This window comes from Pteropus vampyrus, unplaced genomic scaffold (genome assembly GCF_000151845.1).
Source record: "Pteropus vampyrus isolate Shadow unplaced genomic scaffold, Pvam_2.0 Scaffold136, whole genome shotgun sequence".
Classification (NCBI taxonomy): Eukaryota; Metazoa; Chordata; class Mammalia; order Chiroptera; family Pteropodidae; genus Pteropus; species Pteropus vampyrus.
The window spans coordinates 2594733-2615691 of record NW_011888917.1 but is presented as its reverse complement, the minus strand read 5'-3'; the positions used below and the strand labels follow the sequence as shown (position 1 = coordinate 2615691).

The window sequence follows — 20959 nt, the reverse complement described above, 5'->3', positions numbered from 1 at the left end:
TTTGAACCTGTGTCTGTGAGCATCTGTGCTGTACCTTGATTTATTTGTTGTACCCATTAGTGAAATGTATCCTAAGGTAATTGCTTCTACCCTTTACATCATTTCATTTTGCAAAAGGTTTCATAGAAACTCTCTACTTTCAAATAGCGGGGGAAACCTGTACATCAAAATATTTAAAGGGCTAGAATACATGCCACAACCTAATACAGCAGGGGTTACTTCTGACTGGGTGAAATTCCAAGGAAATCTTAGCTGTATGTAAAAAAAAAAAAAAATCATTGTAAACTCTGTGGTCCATGGTTTTTCACATTAAATAAGAGATTAAACTAGGTAAACACCAAATTCCCCACCCCAGCTCGACAATTACACAGCTCTATGAATAAGTCAATCAACAGTTAATACGAATACTCATTCTAAAACTGAATATTCATTTTAAAATTGCAAACAATAATATTATAATATGAATCCGAGAAGAATATTGTTCTCAGGTATATGCAATGATTTACATGTGTACTCATTCTCTCTGAACCCTTTCAAGACATAATCCCATGTGGGAAAACAAGTGATAAAAATTCAAAAGAATGGTCCTTAAAAGACTGATCACAAGGGAACATGAATAGCCTCAGCTCACAAGTGCGGTTTTTCCCAAATATCAGTTTCAAAATCTCTCCTTACAAGGGTCTCCAGGGGACCTGTGCACATGGGCACCTGCCTTTGTGAACACTGATACATAAAGAATAGTTATTTTTAAGGACTAAAGATTACACCACCAAAAGTCAGAAGTTTCCGTTTATTTATATGGCTCTGTCCACCACCACCTCTTTTCAGCATGGAAATGCATTACACAGGAAGGTTTTATCATGTTGGTATCAATTTATTCCAAGTATTCAACTATTTTATAAGCCTGTTCAAGTAATCTTCACTCAGTACCATAATTGTCAGCAAGTATGTTCTGTGTTGGCCACCCTTCCTTTTGTTTCAGTCTTTCATAAAAATCCTTTTGTGTGACAGTCAAGCAGCTGTGCTTTGTTCTTTAATGTTCCCAGCCTAGATCCCCAGCCGAGACCACTTTATAACATAAACGGCAAAGTACCATTTTCACAGCAGGGACAACTGTGTTCATCTTCAAAAAGAGGCATTAATAAAATGAGACTGTAATGAACATGCTAATTCTGATCACAGGGTACTGCACAATGGCGGACAGAGTCGACTGCCTTCTCCCTGAAAGATTGTAAAAGTTTTATTTTTTTTTTAACAACTTCTATAATGGCTTACATTTTTTTTTGAAACAGACATATTATGCAAACATATCTCTCCATTTCCCAATGAGATGCCTTCTCTATCTCATCCGACTGCTCACTGTGTGTTTTACTGTCTCAGTAATAGTCACGTTCAGGGAGCATCTTATAAGAACTGACTTGCTGAAAAAGGCATGTCACTGAGTCACAGAAAGCCAGAGAGAAGTGATCTAGTGATCACAAATGCAATGCCTTCCTGGTGCACACGAGGCAAAAAAAATAATAAAATAAATAAAATGAAATAAAATAAAATAAAATAAACAAAAGGCAGGACAGTTAACAAGTTTGTTCAAGATGCCACAGTTATTTTGGGACAGTCAGAACTGGAACTTAAATTACTGGAGATCTAGACGTGAGGACTTTGTATACTTTCTTACGTCTTGATGATGATCATTCATAAAATATGATGCCCTTATGTGACGTAGATACTCAAACATAAGTATTATTTTATAAAATATATCTGTAAAACTAGGTAACTGTCTCATGTATGGTCACCTAACTTCTTTAGATAATAATTTTACTTTGCATGTATTCTATGAACAAGCAAGTTTCCTATAAGTAGATAAGAATAACAATGTTATATATTACACCCGTTTTGCTGCACTAGTGCTAGTGGTGGTTTACGGAGCAGTGCTATTTGGGAATGGGCAAGTCTTAGAAATAATGCAGTATTTAAAAACATAAAAAATTACATGCTGTTTTGGTGACAACAAAATGTGTATTTTCTGATTACATTAAAAATCTAAATTTAAAAACATGACATTTTAGTCAATTAGAAGCAAACTTAATTTTCCTATAACTTTCTCTAATAGAATGGCAATATTGTGAGCAAGAAGAATGGATTCTTGATGTATTTTCACTTGCCAAAAAGAGGCAAGATGCTCCTGGACTCTTATAGAAGACTCTTTGGATAGTGATATTTCATTTTTCCTGATTAGCGGCTGATAACATGTATTTGAGAAAACATTTACATCCCAGTTATCATTTTATAAATTTATATTGCAAGTTTTCCTCCTGATATATCTGGTAAGGAAGAAACTGTGGCCAGTTAACAAAGGTTCCCGTTGGATTGTGATCCTTCTTCTTAAAACACCCTCTCTGGTCCTACTTCAACTGCTCATTGAAAGGCTAATATCCAATCCAAAGTCCTTACCAGAATTAGGCAGGGCTCAGCCCTTAATAACTTCTCAGTAAGATCTGAGGCATTCACTTAAAGTTCTGCTTAGCAGGGAAAATACATGGTATGATAGATACTCTCCGCTTCCTAAAATACAGTAGAATGAGGGAGCTGGTATTTGCTTGTGTTTCCACAGCCAGGGCCATCAAATAATTTAAAAATGGCCTAGAGGCCATAAATACTGCATTTAACTCTCCTTCTCCGACTATTTCTTCTATGAACTACAATCTACAATGTATAAATAGTAATTGCCCAAATATCTCATTCCAGGGGATGTTCGACCCAAGCTTGTAGTTATCCTTCCTTATGAAAACAGTTCTTCAGAGCTGGGGTAATCTGAGATGAGCTACAGAGGGAAAGTTTTCCCTGAAATACCCGCTTCAATGCGCATGGGTGGTCAGAGCATTATTTCAATGTCTTCTGCATTAGCCACACAGGTCAGATGTTTAAATCTCCAATTAATTAGGTTCTCTAGTAGCCTATGTGAAATAAATTAGTGATCTCAATCCAGTCCACTTAGACAAAACCCATCAGGATGGTTGGCACATTTTTGGCATCATCAGCAAAGTGGAGAAAAAAGTAAATGGTCCATGTGGACAAAATGGCATCTGATGAGGGCCTCTGAATGAAAAGTTTAGTTTCCATCCACTGCAGAGCAGAGAGCTTGAGTATCTGCCAAAGTAATTTGCAAGAGAAAGCTAACTTAAAATGGACACAAAGCTCTTTGACTGTGATTAGAGCTCTTTACTTTCATTTAGTTAACTGCTCCTGATTTTAATATTCTATGAATGTCAGTTTACCATTTAAAAAATGGAATATTAAAAATTATTATTAATGGAATTATCAATAATTATTTAAAAATTTTAAACAAAGCGGTAACTATGAAAAAAAGAAAATTTGTAACTCCACTTATTTCATATATCCTGTAAAGATATATGAAAGCACTTTATTTTAAGGTTACGTTTAGACTACTTTTCCATTATCCAAAATTCCTTTTGAGTTTTTCTCATGAAACATTTCCAAAATTGCTAAACTTAGTCTTTAAAAAAAAATAAGGTTTAACTATGAGAATCATAAATTTTAATACAAATGTACTTACGTATGACAGATACTCTCAAAAAAGTCAAGGTCATATTAAAATTTTCAAATGCACTTGTTTTATGAGGGGGCTAGTTAGATGAAAGCAAATTAGATAGGGATTCCCTAGTCAGCTTGGAGCCAGAAAATATAAATCCATGTAAATGTCTATGCAAAGTGATATCTTTTTCCAACTTTTCGTTAATGTCTTTATCGAATTCCTAAAGATTAAGCCAAGCCAAATAATTGTCACTGTTTCCTTTTAAGAGGTTTGTTCAAGGAACTCAGAAGGTGAAAATAAAATGTTTCTGATGTGATAAATTTCACTTTATTGTATCTTTGTAATATGCTTCTATATGATAGCATTAGTTCTAAAATAGGTCAATACATGAAGATTAAAATTTTAAAAGACGATCAACAAATAATTTTGATTTTGCTTCAGAAAAAAATGATTCTACAATTTTCAGACCTTTTATTTATGTTTTTGTGAATATATATATATAGTAACATATGTATATACTTTTTGTAGTTCATATTATAGTATATATAATACAGTCTATAAGGTTCCTTCCAGTTCTGAAATCTGGTTTCAGACTCCTGTCAGTTTTTTTTTTCCCTAAAGTCTGATTCCTACCTGACAGATTTTATTCCTTACTTTATCTTTTCTACTATTTAAAATACTTTCTTTTAAAGTCTATTCATACAGTTCAATTATCTGTAGTTCACAGACTATAATTTCTACTCTCACTGATTGAACTTACGTCCCTTATGAGTTGGAACTGGCTTTCATGCTTTAGAATTGGTACCTATGAGCTCATCTGGGCATGAAGGACCTTATCTCGAGTTGCATAATCCAGGTTGTGGGGGCGACTCACATGGCTGCCTATTCCACACTCTATGGGCTTCAGTGTTTCTGACCAGCTTTTATGTTAGCTTCTGGGTTCTGAGTATTGCACTGTAGGAATAGTAGTAGTATTGTCACCTTTTTGCAGAAAGTTGATCTAGTTCCTCTTATTTCCACCTTATTTTGTACAGGCCTATGAACTGCTGGAGATATAAAACTCCAGTCCTAAAGCATATAATCCATCTGGTTACTATCTTGGGTTATAAGATTACAGATTACCTCTTCTCGGGAGATTCTGTTTTTGGCACCTGGAAATTTCTTTCTTCTTTGCAAGTCTAACAATGCACTTACTTTTATTTTCAGATATCTTATCAACATCTTTATATGTTTATAGTGGGATGGAGAGCTTCTTGTATGAACTTAGCTTGCTGTAATGGCCAGAAATGTAGCTGAAATTTGATTTGTTTTTAAGCAGCATTCTGTTATATACATTTAAAATATCTATATCTAGTTGGTCAATATGTCCCTTGAAACTTTGTAAGATGTTTATATTATTTAAAATATATTTTAAGAAGTATATGTAAATAATTTCATTGTCTATGCTTCTTAGATTAACTCATTTTGGTACTAAATAGATTTAGAAGAAAATGTTTTTCTTTTATTTTATAAAACATATAAAGTAAATAAATCCCTCAATGGGAATAAAAAAAAGAGAATGGAAAATAAATATTCTTAATCCATATATGTTCCTCTATAATTATTAAATTTGGATCCCTTTTTCCAATCCCCTTCAACTTAAAAAAGTCCCTTCTCTCCTAAGTTGTGTAATCAAGTAAAATGAAGTTCAAAGCAAAAAAGAACAAAACAAACAAACAAATAGGTTTGTGAGAGAGAAAGAGACAAAGGCAAAGAAGTCAGTCTGGAGATGTCAACTAAGCAAGCCAAATCAGGAATGTACTTATCTCTACCCAAAAGACTGAATTAGAGACACAAAATAGAGTATTATTAATCGCTAGCCTTTATTCTCCAGTATTGTCATTCTAAAGAAGTATAGAAAGTAGACACACTGTACTGGAGATCTGGCAAGTCTTCCCATGCTTTGGCCAAACTGCATAAGCCACATAGCCTAATTCGCTTTGTATCAACAGACGTTAGTTCAAGAAGTATAAAAGACAAATAAAAACACATTTTTGACAGAGGAGAAAGAGGCCTTTTTTGTTCTTGATTCCTCTGCTTAAGAGTAACTCGCTTGTAGGTAGAGGGCATTTCTTTAATTTTGCAAACATCAATGTCAGCTTTGGTAATCTGTAAAAAGCAGTTGCAGACTTCAGTACAGAAAATCCATACACAAGTGATGTTAACATGCAAAAGAGTAGCACATGTTGTTTTCTTTCTAGGATTTATACCAAAAATCAAAATGGTATCTGGCATATGAAATCAGCACTTCTTTGGGATTTTTCTTTTTTCTCCCTGATTAGCATTTTTCAAGACTCATGAGAGAAGGCACCCACTGCCTATTGAAAAGTTAAACTCTTACAAACATTTTATTTCAGTTCATTTGCCATTTAAGCGTCAGGACAATGTTAGTCTTTTTAATGGTCCTACAAAAGAACACCTGGGATAGAGAATTTCAATAATGACACAAGCAACGACCTTGCTCTTGAGTACTTACCACGCAAAACTGTAAGTCTGGTAGATACACTTATTTCTCCGACGTTATTCGAGGCCACACATTCATAAATGGCCTCATCCCTTGGAGTCCGTAAGGGTTGTATTCTGAGAACTGATCCAGATCCATCATCAAACTCTATTACCTATTAGAGAAAACAATAGCTGTCACAGGTGTTGTTACTATTGTCTGCCTCTCAGCTAAACCTCTTAAGGCAGCAGTAAACCAGCCTTTAGGCTCAGAATGAACCTTGCAGTATTTTGAGGCTAAATTTTGACACAGTGGTGAAACATAATATTTGGTTTAATTTAATGAATCTTCTACTCAACAAAGGGAAAGATATGAAACTGCATATGCAAAAATGTCTATACTGAAAACCATCCAGGGTTTACTCATGAAAACATTTTAGTAGGGGTACCTAGGGCAATATGATCCTATTAATTATGCAAGAGACTTACTTCTATAATGGATAAACTTCTCAAATTATTTTGTCTCTGACAGCACATATGCATATGTGGATCCATTCAATAACTGAACTTTAAGGTGAAGAAATAACATATGCTACTACAGATAGCTCTTCTGGTTTAAAGTGTCTCGGCCTGAACGGTATAGATGAGTGAACCATGAAGAGAAACTGCATAAATCTAGTACTTAGGCAGCCAACGAGATAGCTTTCACAACCCAAGAGCCTGATGGCATGCATTAATTTTGCCATAAATCATTCCACTATTTGTTCTAGCTTAGCATTTTCTGCATTTTTAGGGCATTCTTGCTGTAAAATGGAAGCTTGCTTCACCAGGCAGAAAATTAATGTCCTAAACAGTAAGCCTGAATTCACTAACATTATAAACTCTACTCTGAGAAAGTTTAGCAAACCTAGGTATTTATCAGCTACTTCAAGCACTACTTTTAAAAAATGATGATGATGATAATGATGATATTGATGCATATGTATACAAAACTGTGCAGTACTTTTTGTCTTTTTTAAAGCTATGCTGAGTTCTTTCAGCTGCTCACTGAGATGCTGTGCTTTCCCCACTTGCTCCATTTCCTTGTGAATAATACGTGCATGTGCCTAAATTGTGGATAAATTGAGAATGCCTTATAAATACATTTATGGGATGCTCAATCTCAGATTTTGTGTGTGAGTGTGTGTGTATGTCAACACATGGAGGAAAGAGATGGAATATTTTTAAAATATGTCTACTTCAAGTTCTTTCTACATTCTATTTATGTTTTAAATTTATAAAATAGCCAAAATGTCCCACTTCTCAATACATCACAATTTATTTTCAATTCTATTAAGCACACATTTAGTATAAATCTATTATGCATCTTAGGAGTATCACAGTTACTGGAATCTTTGTCAAATATGTCACAATTAAAAATATATATTTATAAGCATACTATGGCTTAACATAGAGAAAGATTTAAACATCTTTAACGCCAATTTAAATTTTGACTAATTGTTACACGTCATTGCATGCTCATCTTTCTGAACTATTTCCTAGATTTAGACCTAAAATCTTACGACAAACAGCATATCACACACTGCAAGCTAGTGTTGTAATTTCTGATTTGAAACTCTATTTAATATCCAGTATTGATGTATACCTACTCCAGGGCAGACGCTGTAATTGGTACTGGAGATAGAAGAGGAAGCAAAATCAGTTTTACCTACTGTCCTCATGGGCCTTATAAACTAGAGAAACCAAAAAAATACATATGTACTGTTATAGATATTAAAGATTGTCAACCTAAGACTCATACCATTTGACATAGGAGCTTTGTATAAAACTAATAATTTTTCCCTGAATGTATTTAAGTGAGTCTCATTAGGAATTATGTGCTGAGCAGAGTTCATACTTTGAAAGTTTACTATTATAATTTAATCTTTGTTATAAGATTTTGTCAAGGAGTTAAAACTAGAAAGCATGATATTAAACTACCCTTTGATAAAAAAAATTCAATTTCATTTAAAAATTTTAAAAATGTGTACTAAAGATTTTCACATACATCATTTCCTACATGATGTAGGAACTATTTCCCAAAGATATTCTTTTTGTTTATTTTTAAATCACTGTAGGTATCTGATTTTCAAACAAACATAATTCGAAATTTTTCATTTGTAAACTACAGTTCAGATTTCAGTTTTCACTAGTGTAATTAATTAGGTCCTTTATGTATTTAGACCATTTATCATTCTGTAAGTACTGGTAGACAATGATTATTATCAAACTCCTAAATTTTATAGTTGCTATGTTTATTGTAACTAGAAATTGCCTTTAATTTGCCAATTTGTGAATAAGGCTGTGAAGTAGATTAGAAAGTCAAGTAAGAGGAAGTGAGTTTTACAATATGGGGCAGTCTGGAGGTCTTAGTACCATCAAAGAATCAAGCTACGTTCTTCATGTCATAAATACAAGCATAATATTTTGTGCTTCTTCTAATATTTTCCTTACCATCTATTTTTTCCTCCAGAATAAAGAAATTTCTAAGCCATAAGTTTCCTCACAAATACCCCAAATATATCCGAATTGTGTTTCATCATCTTCAATGCACTGAGCTTTCTTGAATATAGAAAATCAATTGCTTCAATACATTTAACTGCAGTATCAATCTGGTAGGGTATGTTTCTTCCACAGTAATACTTTACACTAACACATTGGAGCAAATTTCTCATTCTGTTCATGCTACTTGCAAGGTGTAGTGGACATCTTTTACTGCTTAGTATCCATTTCCCATCTTCTTGGTAATAGGAACTTGAATTCCCTTTGAGAAAACGTTGCTCCCTTATCTAGAGCCATGGGGTTGAATGCAAGCTGACTTTATTCCCATCAACAGAGTCTGTGTGGACAGCTATATGGTACTGTCTAAGAATAATTAGAATATAGCTCTGTTGCTAGGAACACTATTTGAGCCCTTGTACAAGCAGAGACAAAAGTCAGCAATCTGAAATCCCAAATTCCCTTTTTAAAAAAGGCATTTAAAGTTTTTTTTCCATCACATGCAACATAAAGAACGCCGTATCTCAATGACTCTAACACATTATATCAAAGTAAAATAACACACAAACCAAAGGTACAGCAGATAGGTTCCTACTTCCCCCAGAGAAACAGAACAATGGACCTAATACCTCAAATCTCTGATTGCTGACTTTCTTTCCTTTTTTGTTCCAGACAATTTTAGGTCTTGGGTCTCCTGTAGCTTGGCAAATGAAAGAGGCAACTCCACCAGAGACCCCTGTCTGGTCAACAGGAGTTCGTGTAAACCTCGGAGGTGCTAAAATAAAAAGAAATAAACATCTCAATTAAGTGGAAATTTGATACAGGTTATTAGCCCACTGCCACTGCTCGCCCCACAGCCCTCAATCCCATTCCTGCCAATACATACATACAAATGTATATACTTAAATGTACCAAGATTACAAAATTAGAAAAGCACCTTTTACTTTTGAGAGTAGTTAAAAGGGAAGGGAGGTAACTTTCTGGTCAAGTAATCAGCTAGTGCTTTTATTGCCAAAATCTGTATTAAGGCAGAGATCCAATAACATCCCGAAAAGCAACATCACTCATTAATTTTTATTACCAGTATTAAAAAAAAAATCCAATTTGTCCTCTGTAACAAAATGAGCTCATCAATCAAAGTGAGTAAAATTTTAGCTCTTTGCTTTGATGCCGCTATCAGGACACTGCCAGAAAGCAACATTGCCAGTGCTAAGCTATTAAATTTAGTGACATTGAAGAGAAATTCTAGGAAATTTTAAAGAGACAAGAAATATAGCCCTGAATTAGAAGGTTTGGCAAGAAACATAAATAGGTAAACTACAGTAAAGTGACTCTCTAACCCAGATATTGTGGGCTGCCTTACTTGAAATTTAAGTTCACAATTTGCATAAATCAAGATGAGTCAAGAAGCCTCCAAAGTCATAGCAAAGAAAAAAATTCTGTTAAGAAAGATGTAGAGTTAAAGATTGCTAAGGATAAAAGGCTAGAAGTTGGAGGCTTTTAATAGTTCTCTATTGCTTTTAAATGGTGCCTAACATCCACTCTCCCCCGAAAATTCTATATATTTTGCATTTCCAGATCTAGAACTCTATTACATGAAAGTTATAAAAGAGAAGGTAAATTTTTATCCGCAAGAATATTCATCTTATCATTTATTTAACAAAGATTATAAGTACCCTAAATATCAACTTGTATAGGAATTGATGGTGAAATAAATCATGGCATAATGAAGAAACATCATGCAAATCGTAAATGTTACATTAAAAAAGTTTCTATAATGTGACATGAGAAATACTTTTGCTTCAATAAGCCGCAAAAGCATCATACAAAATTATGTATGAGAAACATAAGATAATAAAAATGCACCCCCCCCCAAAAAAAAAGATGTGACAAATATGTTAAAACACTAATGATGGTGGTTTTGGAAGAGGTATTTTAATTATTTTTCCTACTTCTTTATATTTTTTTCCTGTATCCTTGAGTTTTTTAAATTATATTAGAGTTAAGACTATTTTTTTAACTCAAAAAAATTTTATTTTTCTTTTCCATTTTATTTTCCATTCACCTATCCCAATTACAATTTTTTTCTTCTCTCCTACTGTTTTTCAGTTATATGTCATTGAAAAATGGTTTTAAATAACTATAGCTAATATTTATTTTGAAAACAATCCTTAGATTCTAAGAAGGAAGAAAATAACAAAGTTCATCACTATTTGTTCATCACACTATTTTCTCTGTCTTCCATGTTGCATGTTTCCCACGTGATGCTCCTGCTGGCCTGACAGCGTATTCAGACTCTCATCTTGGTTTTCCTGGAGTCAGGGAAGCCAGATTCCCATCTCAGCTCCGCTACTATGTATATGTACCATTTGGGGGAAATTTTCTTTTGGCCTAACTTACTTTTCTTAACTGTAAAAATGAGATATGAAATAAAATATTTTGCAGAGATCCCATCCAGTTTTAAGGTTTCCACAATGAGGGAAGGGAAGAAATAAAGAGGTAGATAGGCATCCTTGCAATGCTAATGTCATGAAATGAGTGTTCACCTCATAAACTTATTAACAGTGGAACTGGTGGGACCACAGGTCCACATTTGTTCAGGAATATTAGGGAAAAATGTGACTCTAACGACGCTGCTATATATCACATCCTGTAGCATCTCAGAGAAGCAGAACCTTCTAGATAATTACTAGAATTGTGGGAAGTTCTTAAAATGATTTGAAACTGACTAACAGTGACAGGAATAAAAACACACTGTACATTGAGGTCACTTTTCTGGAAACAAACAAAAAAGATATTAGAAGTTTTTTTCTTTTTCATTCTGCTGTTATAAACAACGCAGATTGATAATAACCACATACTTGTCAGCATATAACATGGAAATCATAATTATGCAATTAAAATTCTTAGGAAAGTGCCCTGAAAAAATAAAATGTATTGCATTACTACATTAAATGCTTCAGTACTTTCATTTTTAGGTACCTTCCTTTTCAAAGCCCATAGCTTAATACATTGTCAACCCTAGGGGAAAAAATTAATTTTAACAACTCAGTTCTATTTTTAAATTTCCTGCAAGAATGAGAGAATGGGGTGAATCAAATAAAATAACTATGTACTAGTCAGAAATTAAATAAAAAAATAAATTAAATAATCAAATTAAATAATAGAATGTAGGATACCATTTCATTGTGATTTTCTTTTTCTTCTTTTTTTTAAGGGACAACATCACATTTCTCATCCCAAAGAATTAAGGAAATTTGGGCAATTTTGATGATCTACAATTATACAACGGCTTCTTAAGTACTTCCTAAATACTGGTGAATGGGGACACTAAAAAGTCAAATTGTTATTAAATGCAGAAATCTTATTTCTAAGTGGAAAGCAGAGAAGGGTAATTTCCATACACTTGAGGAAGGGATGCGATTACCATTCCAATGTTCAAGTGTGCTTCTCCTTTGTCTTCATTGTATACTCCTACCTTGAAGTTTTCATACTCATATTGACAAGTACAAGAGTTTGCCAAATTTATGACCACTGGATGCTACTGTAAGGATTTTATTTCTGAAGATGAAGTCAAGTAATGGAATTAACCTACTGAACTGTGGAAAATTTATTAAAATAACCAGTTAGAATCCCTTTCAGACCTGGGATTGTTTTTCCGAATCCCACTAAGTGCCACTATAGTGATGCAGTCTTCTTCAAAAAGTATCCTGAAAATGAAATTTATTTTTCTTAAATTTATTCTTTGAAAATAAGGGAATGAAATTGATCATACTACATAAAATAGGCACATCAAGTGTTTGCATACAGAGGTTTCTTGTTTTGTGTTTTAACATAAAATACATTAGCCTACACATATGAGAAAATCAAGACTTTCTAACGAGATCATACGTCAATTTTCTATATTTGCCTGAAAAGTCCAAACCACAAAAAAGATACATACCATAATTCTATGATACAAAGTTAAAGTTCTAGATAATATGGTAAAATCCTTTCTGTAAGCATGTTTGTTGCATAAATCACCACCCTATTGGGTCAAACTCCAAGACTGATGCCATTAACACTAGGCAGCCAGCCAAAAGAAAGATATGAGATATAGAGGAGGTTAAACTTAATAACTGCAACAAATGCTTGAGGCAAGTAAAAATCTTTATTCTCAGAGGAGTGTAACAACACACAGCACCCACTTTCCCTTCTCTATATCCAGCTTAATAAAAGAAACTAAATGAATCTTCCGCTTTCTTCTGTCATGGATACTGCCAAAATTTCAGTCATGCTCTGAAGATGGGTAAAAAGAGAAGATAATCCAAGTAAAAGCATAAAACAATCACTTCCACTAAAAAGTCACACAATAGGATGGCCTTGGGTCTGAATAATGAAAATCCCCAGGTTTAGCCCATGAGATACAATCATCGATAGTACATTTGGTCTAAAAAAAACCCCAGAAATCCCAAGAGTGTAAAGAGAGGGAGGAAGACACTTAAACTTTACAGTCACCAGTATTTAGATAGGGGCCTTTCTATTATTGTAGCTAATTGTCATTCCTATCCACCTGAAAGCTGCCAGCACTGTGCTTTGCAAAATGCATTTCTCCTCAAGCTGGTCTTGACAAGTGAGGAGAAGGTCCTTTTATTAAACTAAGGCCAGGCACCACAGAGGCCAAATTACTGTTAGACCCAGAAAGCCTATTTCCTAAATGGAAAATCTAGAAGCTAAACATGTATATGAGTCAGAAAAGAGGCATGGCTGATATTCTAGAACGTGTCTGCCATGCTCACTTGCTGTTTCCAAAGACTGCATTCTCAGGATGCATTCACTGAGCATACAGTAACTCCAGGAATCTAGCAGATAATTATTCCCTACAAGCTCAAGAGGAGCCACAGGCTGCTGACTAATTTTTACTTCTAAGAGGTTAGATTGTTTCTTAAAGTACAACCAATGTACAGTAACTTGGCTTGTAATGACAGTAATATTTTGATGCCACATCAGGCTTCACGTTGCCAGGCTCTCTGAAGACAAAATGATAAGTCCAAATGAGTACCTCTGGGTATTACATTTAGGGGACAGAACCAACCAAGACCAGCAAACTGCCTTTGACCATCTGTAACAAACTGCTCTATCAAGGATGAAATCCTCCCTTTAGTACATTACATTAAGTAGAGCTAGTTATTAATGAGGGAGAACCACTGAAATCTGCTAGTAACATCTCCTCAAGAAATGAATTTATGAGACATTCTTAAAGGTTAAGAAGACAACTCAGGTTTGCAGTAACTTGATTGGCCAACTGAGATTCACTTAAAACAGATTCATAGAAAGGTTCACACACTACAAAAGTGAAGACAAGAAATGAGAGTGCCATTTATCTATTTAATTCTAATGAATAAGCTGCTTCTGCAGACATCAAGGAAATATGTCACATGGGGAATAAAACTAACAGCATGTAACTAATTGGCTTTTTTTTTCAGCTGATTAAAATTTCCTTAAATAGTTTTGTTTTTAAAGGGATATTTTTCATAATAATGTACTTAAAATCTTGAAGGGGGAAGGTTAATAAGGCTATTAAGTGAGGGGATGAGGGAATGTTTAGTAAGAATATGTAGGTAGTAGTTCTGTTTTTAGGCACTTGCTTCATCCCTAAAAGATGTCTGTAGAATTGATGAGACTGTCAGGTTGGCCCATTTTTGTTCTTTCTTTCTCTGAAAGTATCAGAGTAAGGGGCTCTGAAGGAAAAGCCAGGAACACGGCTCTAGGATTGGGGAAAAAATTCAGAGCACAGGAGGTGAGTTATAGGCGGTTCTAAGGGTAATAGTCCCATTTACAGATTTAGAGGTAGAAGAGCTTTCACAGGATTTTATATTCTCTTCCAGCCACAGCACACTCTATTGCTACAAACATAGAAAGTGCCCAGAGTGTGCATGTATGATGGATTTTCTGTTATAATTCATATGATGAATGAGTAAGAGTATAGAGAGAAAAGTGTGCCTGTGATAGTGGTTCAAATGCATGGCTATATGACAGAAGGGGAGGTCCCAAAGTTGATGTAGAACTGAAAAGAGGGCCAAAATCGTGGCACACACACAGCAGACCGGGATGGTTTCTATGGTAAATATTCTATATAAACTGGGGCCTGTGGAGACATCTATCCTATCACATGGGATCTGAATAGGGTCACCTTTAACATCTATGGCCAGGACAAAACTTCAAAGTCAGACTTTTTGAGGCATTTCTGGTATTTCTTTTTACTACAACTCCCTAAACAATCTATTAGCCTTAAAATTTAGTTTAAGGAGCATCATACTGGAAAATGGGATAAAGAAATAACTTCTTAATGAATCTCATGCACTGGACTGAATGTTTCATATACCTTCTGTGCAATGTTTTCCACAGTCCTGCAAGATTGTATTATTCCTATTTTATAGAATTATAGAAAACTTTATAGTACTATAGAAATCTGGAAGGAAAGAAAGAAGAAGGGGAAAAGGGAAAAAGAAATGAAGGAAGGCTCATTAAGGTTAAAAGTGAGTCACGGACTTTTGATCTAATTGTAAAGCCCCAATATTTTTACTGTGCCAAATGAGAAGACAGAAAGTTATAAGGATGCCACACAGACAATATGGTATAACTTAATTTAATGCCTATTTTCAAATCTGTTTTAGTTAACTATAAAATGTATTCTGACTGTTTTCTCAAGAGTTTGGTAAGTATTTTGTGCTGTACAGCATTATTTTTCACTAGTTAAGTGAGAAAGTTCTCCCAGAATTTGCTGCCTATGAAGGTTCCTTTCCTAATTCCCAGGATCTAATTGAAATCAGGAATAAATTAACTATGATGCCTGGTCAACAGACAAAAATCAATGCCACGAAATTTACAAATTACATAAGTTCCACGTTTAGTATGGTAGGATACTTTTGAATTATCCTACATTTGTGTTCAATTTGCTCATGATGGAAAAAGACAAATACTTCCATTAGTTTTTGACATTAATATCTCCTCTTCCTTTTCAAGGCATTTTAATGACATATGCATGTCTAGACCATTCATTTTCTTAAGGCTTCAACTCTCAGTTCTTTGAAATGACTATGAAAGCATTCTTCCAATGGATAAATGGATATTTATGCTTCTGTAAAACTATCGATTTTTAAATTAATAAAGGATTGATATGTACATTGACAGAAAGAAAAGGGAAAATAGGCAAGAAAGATAAAAGGGAAAAAAAGAAAGGAAGACTGGAAAAAGAGCTCTAATTTAATGAAAAGATATCTCCCAGTTGAACTTTTCCTCAATGTAAGGACCTTATTTCTATATCTAGCAGCATCCTAAAATCATTGCGTTGAAAATATACCATGCCATCCACCTTTGCAATCCTATCGATTTTAGTAAATTACCGTTTCTGTTGGTGGCCCTCCCATCCCAAATGCCCAGACTTACAGCCTTGACTTTTTCTTTGTCTCCTTTTGCCTCACTACCATTCAATTATTAAGTCTTATAGGTTTTGCTTTTACTATGTCTCATATCCCTTCTTTCATATCCAATAACAATGGTTATGATTCTCTTTTTAAGCTGGACATTAGAATCACTTGGTCCAGCAATCCCTCTTCTGGGTTTCTACCCCCCAAATTTGAAAACATTATTCATAAAGATATATGAACCCTAATGTTCATACCTGCATTATTCATGGTTGCCAAGACATGGAAACAACCAAAGTGGCCTTCGATAGATTACTGGATAATGAAGATGTGGTACATATGTACAATGGAATATTACTCAGCCACAGGAAAAGATGAAATACTGCCATTTGTGACAACATGATGGATCTTGAGAGTATCATGTTAAGCCAAATAAGTCAGATAGAAAAATTCAGAACCATATGATTTCACTCATATGTGGGATATAAAACTGAAAGCAACAAACAAACAAGACAAACAGAGACTCATGGACATGGACAATAGTTTAGTGGTTACCAAAGGGAAGGGGGAAGAAGGGAAGGTAGATAAGGGTAAAGGGGTTCAAATACGTGGTGACACAAGGAGATTTAACTTTGGGTACTGAACACACAATGTAATACACATATGATGTATTATTGAACTGTACACTTGAACCCTATACAATTTTATTAAACAATATCGCCCCAATAAACTTAATTTTAAAAAAGCTTCACTTGGGAGACTGAAAAAAATTCACACACACAAAAACAACTACAAGTGCTTAGACTCCACTCCAGACAAATTAAAATACAAAAATCAGTGGGATGGGGCTGTGTAATTAATTTTCAGAAGATTCTAATGTGCAGCCAGGATGAAGAAATACTGAACAATATCATATTGGTACCTTCCCATGCAGTCACCCTTACTTCAGGTTTGTATCACTACAATCAGTATTAAACATTATCATTGATACTTCCTTTCCTTTCTACTCTTGCTCTTTGAGTTTTTTAAAAATGCATCTAAGAATAAAGCTCTTTTCTCCTCAAAATAAAATAAAAAGAAATAAGCAAGTTTCAATAGCTTACTGCTGCCAAATAAAGCCAGAAAATTTGTTTGACCTTTTAAGGTCATTAAGGGCTGCTGTCAACCTATTTTTTCAAATATGTATCTACTGTTGCCCATCAGAAACCTAAGATTTCCCATCTGGATGCCTTGGTACATGTTAATCCCTTGTACAAAATGCTTCTCCCCCACTTTTGATTTTATGCAATTTATCCATTCTCACCCAAATTAAATATCTTGAAGCCTTCTTTGATCCTCTCATCTTGATGAAATCTACTATCTTTTAACTCTCTTTGCACTATATATTGTTATAGCTATTTAATATACAGGTATTCCTCTCCCTCCGCATTAACAGAACCTTGAGAAAAGTATGTCTGACCTGGTCATTCTGAAGGCCCATGGTTCCTAATTATACCCAGCACATAGTAGGTGTTTAATGCACGCATGGACATGATAAAATGCTCTTCAAGGTGCTATGCCCTCTAACCCTTGTCTATACACAGCTGAGTATTTAGGATGGATAATAATGTTGTAAAATGACTACCGTGCCTCTATTTGAATTACATTAGCTTATAGTTTGATAAATTATTTGTAGAATACAAACTTCTTGTAGTACACACTGTCACTTCAAAGCACTGATGTGACATGGTGGGAGATTAATGCATCCATACCAGGCCTTAAATTAGCAGAATGTAGCATAGGCAACTGACTCATGTGTCTATTGCAGGACTGAACTCATATGAAGTACTATATAATGCAATGGATCTTATCTCTTTTATGAATAACATTTCACCTCATTGTTATCAGAGTTTTCCTCCTCTTTGCTTCTTTTTGTGCTTTTTTATTTTTAAGTAAAATGATTTGATTATGATTGTAAATATTTATTAGACATAAATTAGAAAAAAAATAAAAAATATTTTAAAACATTCTAATGGTGATCACCTTGAATTACCTTTAAAAATTTTCTATGCTCTTCTAACATATAATAATTTTTACAAAAGAGAAATTGTACTGCATTATTTCATAACCCACATTTAACTTAAAATATATTTTGAATATTTTTTGTCAATACATATTTAAATTGAATATCATCTTAATATTATAAAGCATAGAGATAATATTTTAATTTACTGTTAAACATTTAGGTTGTTTCCAATTTTTCAGTATTATAGAAAATGTTTCAATGATTATTCTTATAGTAATTACATCCTTCTACATATATGTAATTCTTGTATCTGATTCATTCCTACATGTAAATTTTCAGTATGTATAATGCATCCCATTATGCTTAATAACTGGATGAAAAAACTATATGTTTTAAGGCTTTTTATACTTTTTAAATTATGCTAAAAATAACTCATATTCACAGTAGAAATATATATCAGGGTATCCAATTATCTGGACCATTGATAAAGGTGAAAATTATAACTTTATCGCTGGTTAAATTTTTATCCTTTTGAGCTACACAGGAAGGATGGAAAGTGGAGGTCAGGCAAGGTAATCAGTCTTGAGAAATCCACCCTCAAAAAAAAAATTCTCTTCAAATGCTCCTCAAATCCTGCCTTTTCCATTTCTCTCTGGGACAACAGAGGGAAAGGGAAATAGTGGTGAATATTTATAGACCAATGAAGAAAGAGGGGGAAAAAAAAGTGTGTGTGGCGGGTGGGAATCTATAAAATAAAACTTAAATGCTATGGAAAATAACTTTCAATTTAAATAGGTCAAGACATTCAAGTCCATCCTAGTCTTTCCAACTGGTTTTCAAAAATCTTATAGAGATGAAATTTCACATGCATTAGTCGGTTTACAGTAGTTAAATAAATTTCTAGTTTATCTTATTTCAAAATATATTAATACCTAGGTCATAAACACTTGTTTTACAGCAGTAAAAGTTGTACAGTCTCACCACAATAACTTTTTATTTAACAGACAGACATGAGATATTATGACCAAAACAAACAATTCCCTACATTCCCTGTGTCTGGGCCATAAAACTTCTCTGAACTATTGACATGCTTATTAAGACTGGCCATCTGTTTTGTTATAAGACACTCTTAATAACTACCAGTTTAGTGACATAAATTTCAAAAGAGTGTACCAGTGGTCTTGAATCACTCTTAGAAACAATCTGTGAAGCCATTCTTACCATTCCTTATGCCAGAGTCATTTATTCTTAATGAAAACATGGTATCAGCAGCATCATTTAGATATTCACTCAACATTTTCTACTTTAAGTTTCTAGTTTGCTTACTACATACTTATACATTCAAAGTACACAGACTGTGCATCTATTTTCCTTCAATAGAGCAATAAAGGCCCATACATTGAAACAGATGAAAAGTCATGCCATCTCACAGGCTCATTCAGTAAAGATGTAGGCAAATGGCACAATATTTACTGTTTTTTTTCATATTCCCTCTAGATGATAATATACTCACAAGGCTATTAAACACAGACACTATATTTGACCGAAAAAAGAAAATCTACCAACCCTTTAGCATCTATCTTTTTGTAAAGTTAGTTTTCAAAACAGATTCATTTACATCATATTCACTGCCAATTTACTCATTAATCATAATTTATTACATTTGATGTGCTGATCATCATTAAAAATAATCATTTATTCTTCATTCTGACCTGCTGCTTATCATGTACCTGCAAATTGGGTCACAGAGGAAAGGTAATTAATTGGCTTATTTGAAAAGGAACAAGAGAACAGATATAATTGAGGTGGCAAAGAAAGAAAAGAAAAAGATGCCATTTTTACAATTTTTCCTCCAATTTTTTCCCAATTTTATGTTACCAAACTCCAGCATACTGATCCTATTACTTCTCCCCTAAGAAATTTCCAACAAAACAACACAAATTTTGTTTTATTATTTTTTATTATTTTTTAAGAGGAACTAGAGAGATACGCTGCACTGGCTGCGCTATACATGCCAGTACCACCAACTGAAGACCTACTGATGTCACTTTAAGTGCCAAAAGGCTTTAGGCCAATATGAATTGTTTCAAATTCTGCCTTCCAACCAAAGGGAGGTGTTACCACAACTGGCAAAAGCCTGGATCATTGCTTTTTAAGATAGATCTATCTTCTAGGAATAAACTGACCACAATTTTTCATCTATCGATTTCACACTGGTAAGTTAGCAAAGTAGCTAACATATTCCAAGTAGCGATAACATGAAAGCGGTGTACGGGCATCCACATCTGCATATTTTAAGTGAGTTGTAAGATAGATTATAAAATGATGTTCAAATGTGTTTACTGGAGAAATTTAGAAGTATTATTGTAAGAAACCTTGTTTATAGGTATGTTTCAAAAATGTTTTATCCAGAATAGAATATGGTGGAAAATGAGATGCCTGAGTTTTTACTACGAAGGCAAGGTTAATTATACAATACAGAAAGTGTTATAATAAACATGATAGTATTTCCTACAGTAACTTCATAATTAATATTATCTTCAGAATGAATATTATAACTTTGAAATATTTTCATTGATGAAACACTTGAAAATTTTATTATTTAAAAATATGTCCTTGGTACTCAATGTTTTATTTTAAGGGGTGTTACCATTTGTTAATAAGTATGTAGATACATAATGGGCAAACAATGGAGAAAGAAAATGCAAAATAATTTTTAAGTGTTCATTTGCCTATATATCAGTGTTGCTGTAGAGTGAAATGATTAATTAAAAAATATATTTGAAAAACACCCAGCACTATTCACATTTGGACTAATGTTCTGCTAGAGATCATAACATTCTAAGTTTAAAAGGCTTGTGTCATAGTTTTGTCCTGTGTCATGCCTAGCATACTGTAGGCATTCGATACCTTTTAAAGAAAGCACAATTATTTTGGTCATATGAATATTTTAGGTATGTATCTATGTCCTTCCAG

The 20959-nt window shown here is 33.8% G+C and overlaps 1 protein-coding gene across 18 annotated transcripts in view; it reads right to left on the bottom strand.

The window, feature by feature from the left end:
* Nucleotides 1-20959, bottom strand: part of PTPRD (protein tyrosine phosphatase, receptor type D) — a 396821-nt gene that overhangs the window by 295622 nt on the left and 80240 nt on the right. For 9 of the 18 annotated variants that reach the window (XM_023535084.1, XM_023535086.1, XM_023535085.1 and 6 more), the window contains exons 2-3: nt 9199-9347; nt 6069-6210 (exon numbers count right to left, since the gene is read on the bottom strand). In XM_023535084.1, coding sequence (XP_023390852.1) covers nt 6069-6210; nt 9199-9347 — 291 coding nt within the window. The remainder of the gene's footprint in view (nt 1-6068; nt 6211-9198; nt 9348-20959) is intronic. The other 9 variants (XM_023535098.1, XM_023535094.1, XM_011367713.2 and 6 more) reach the window with 1 other exon arrangement.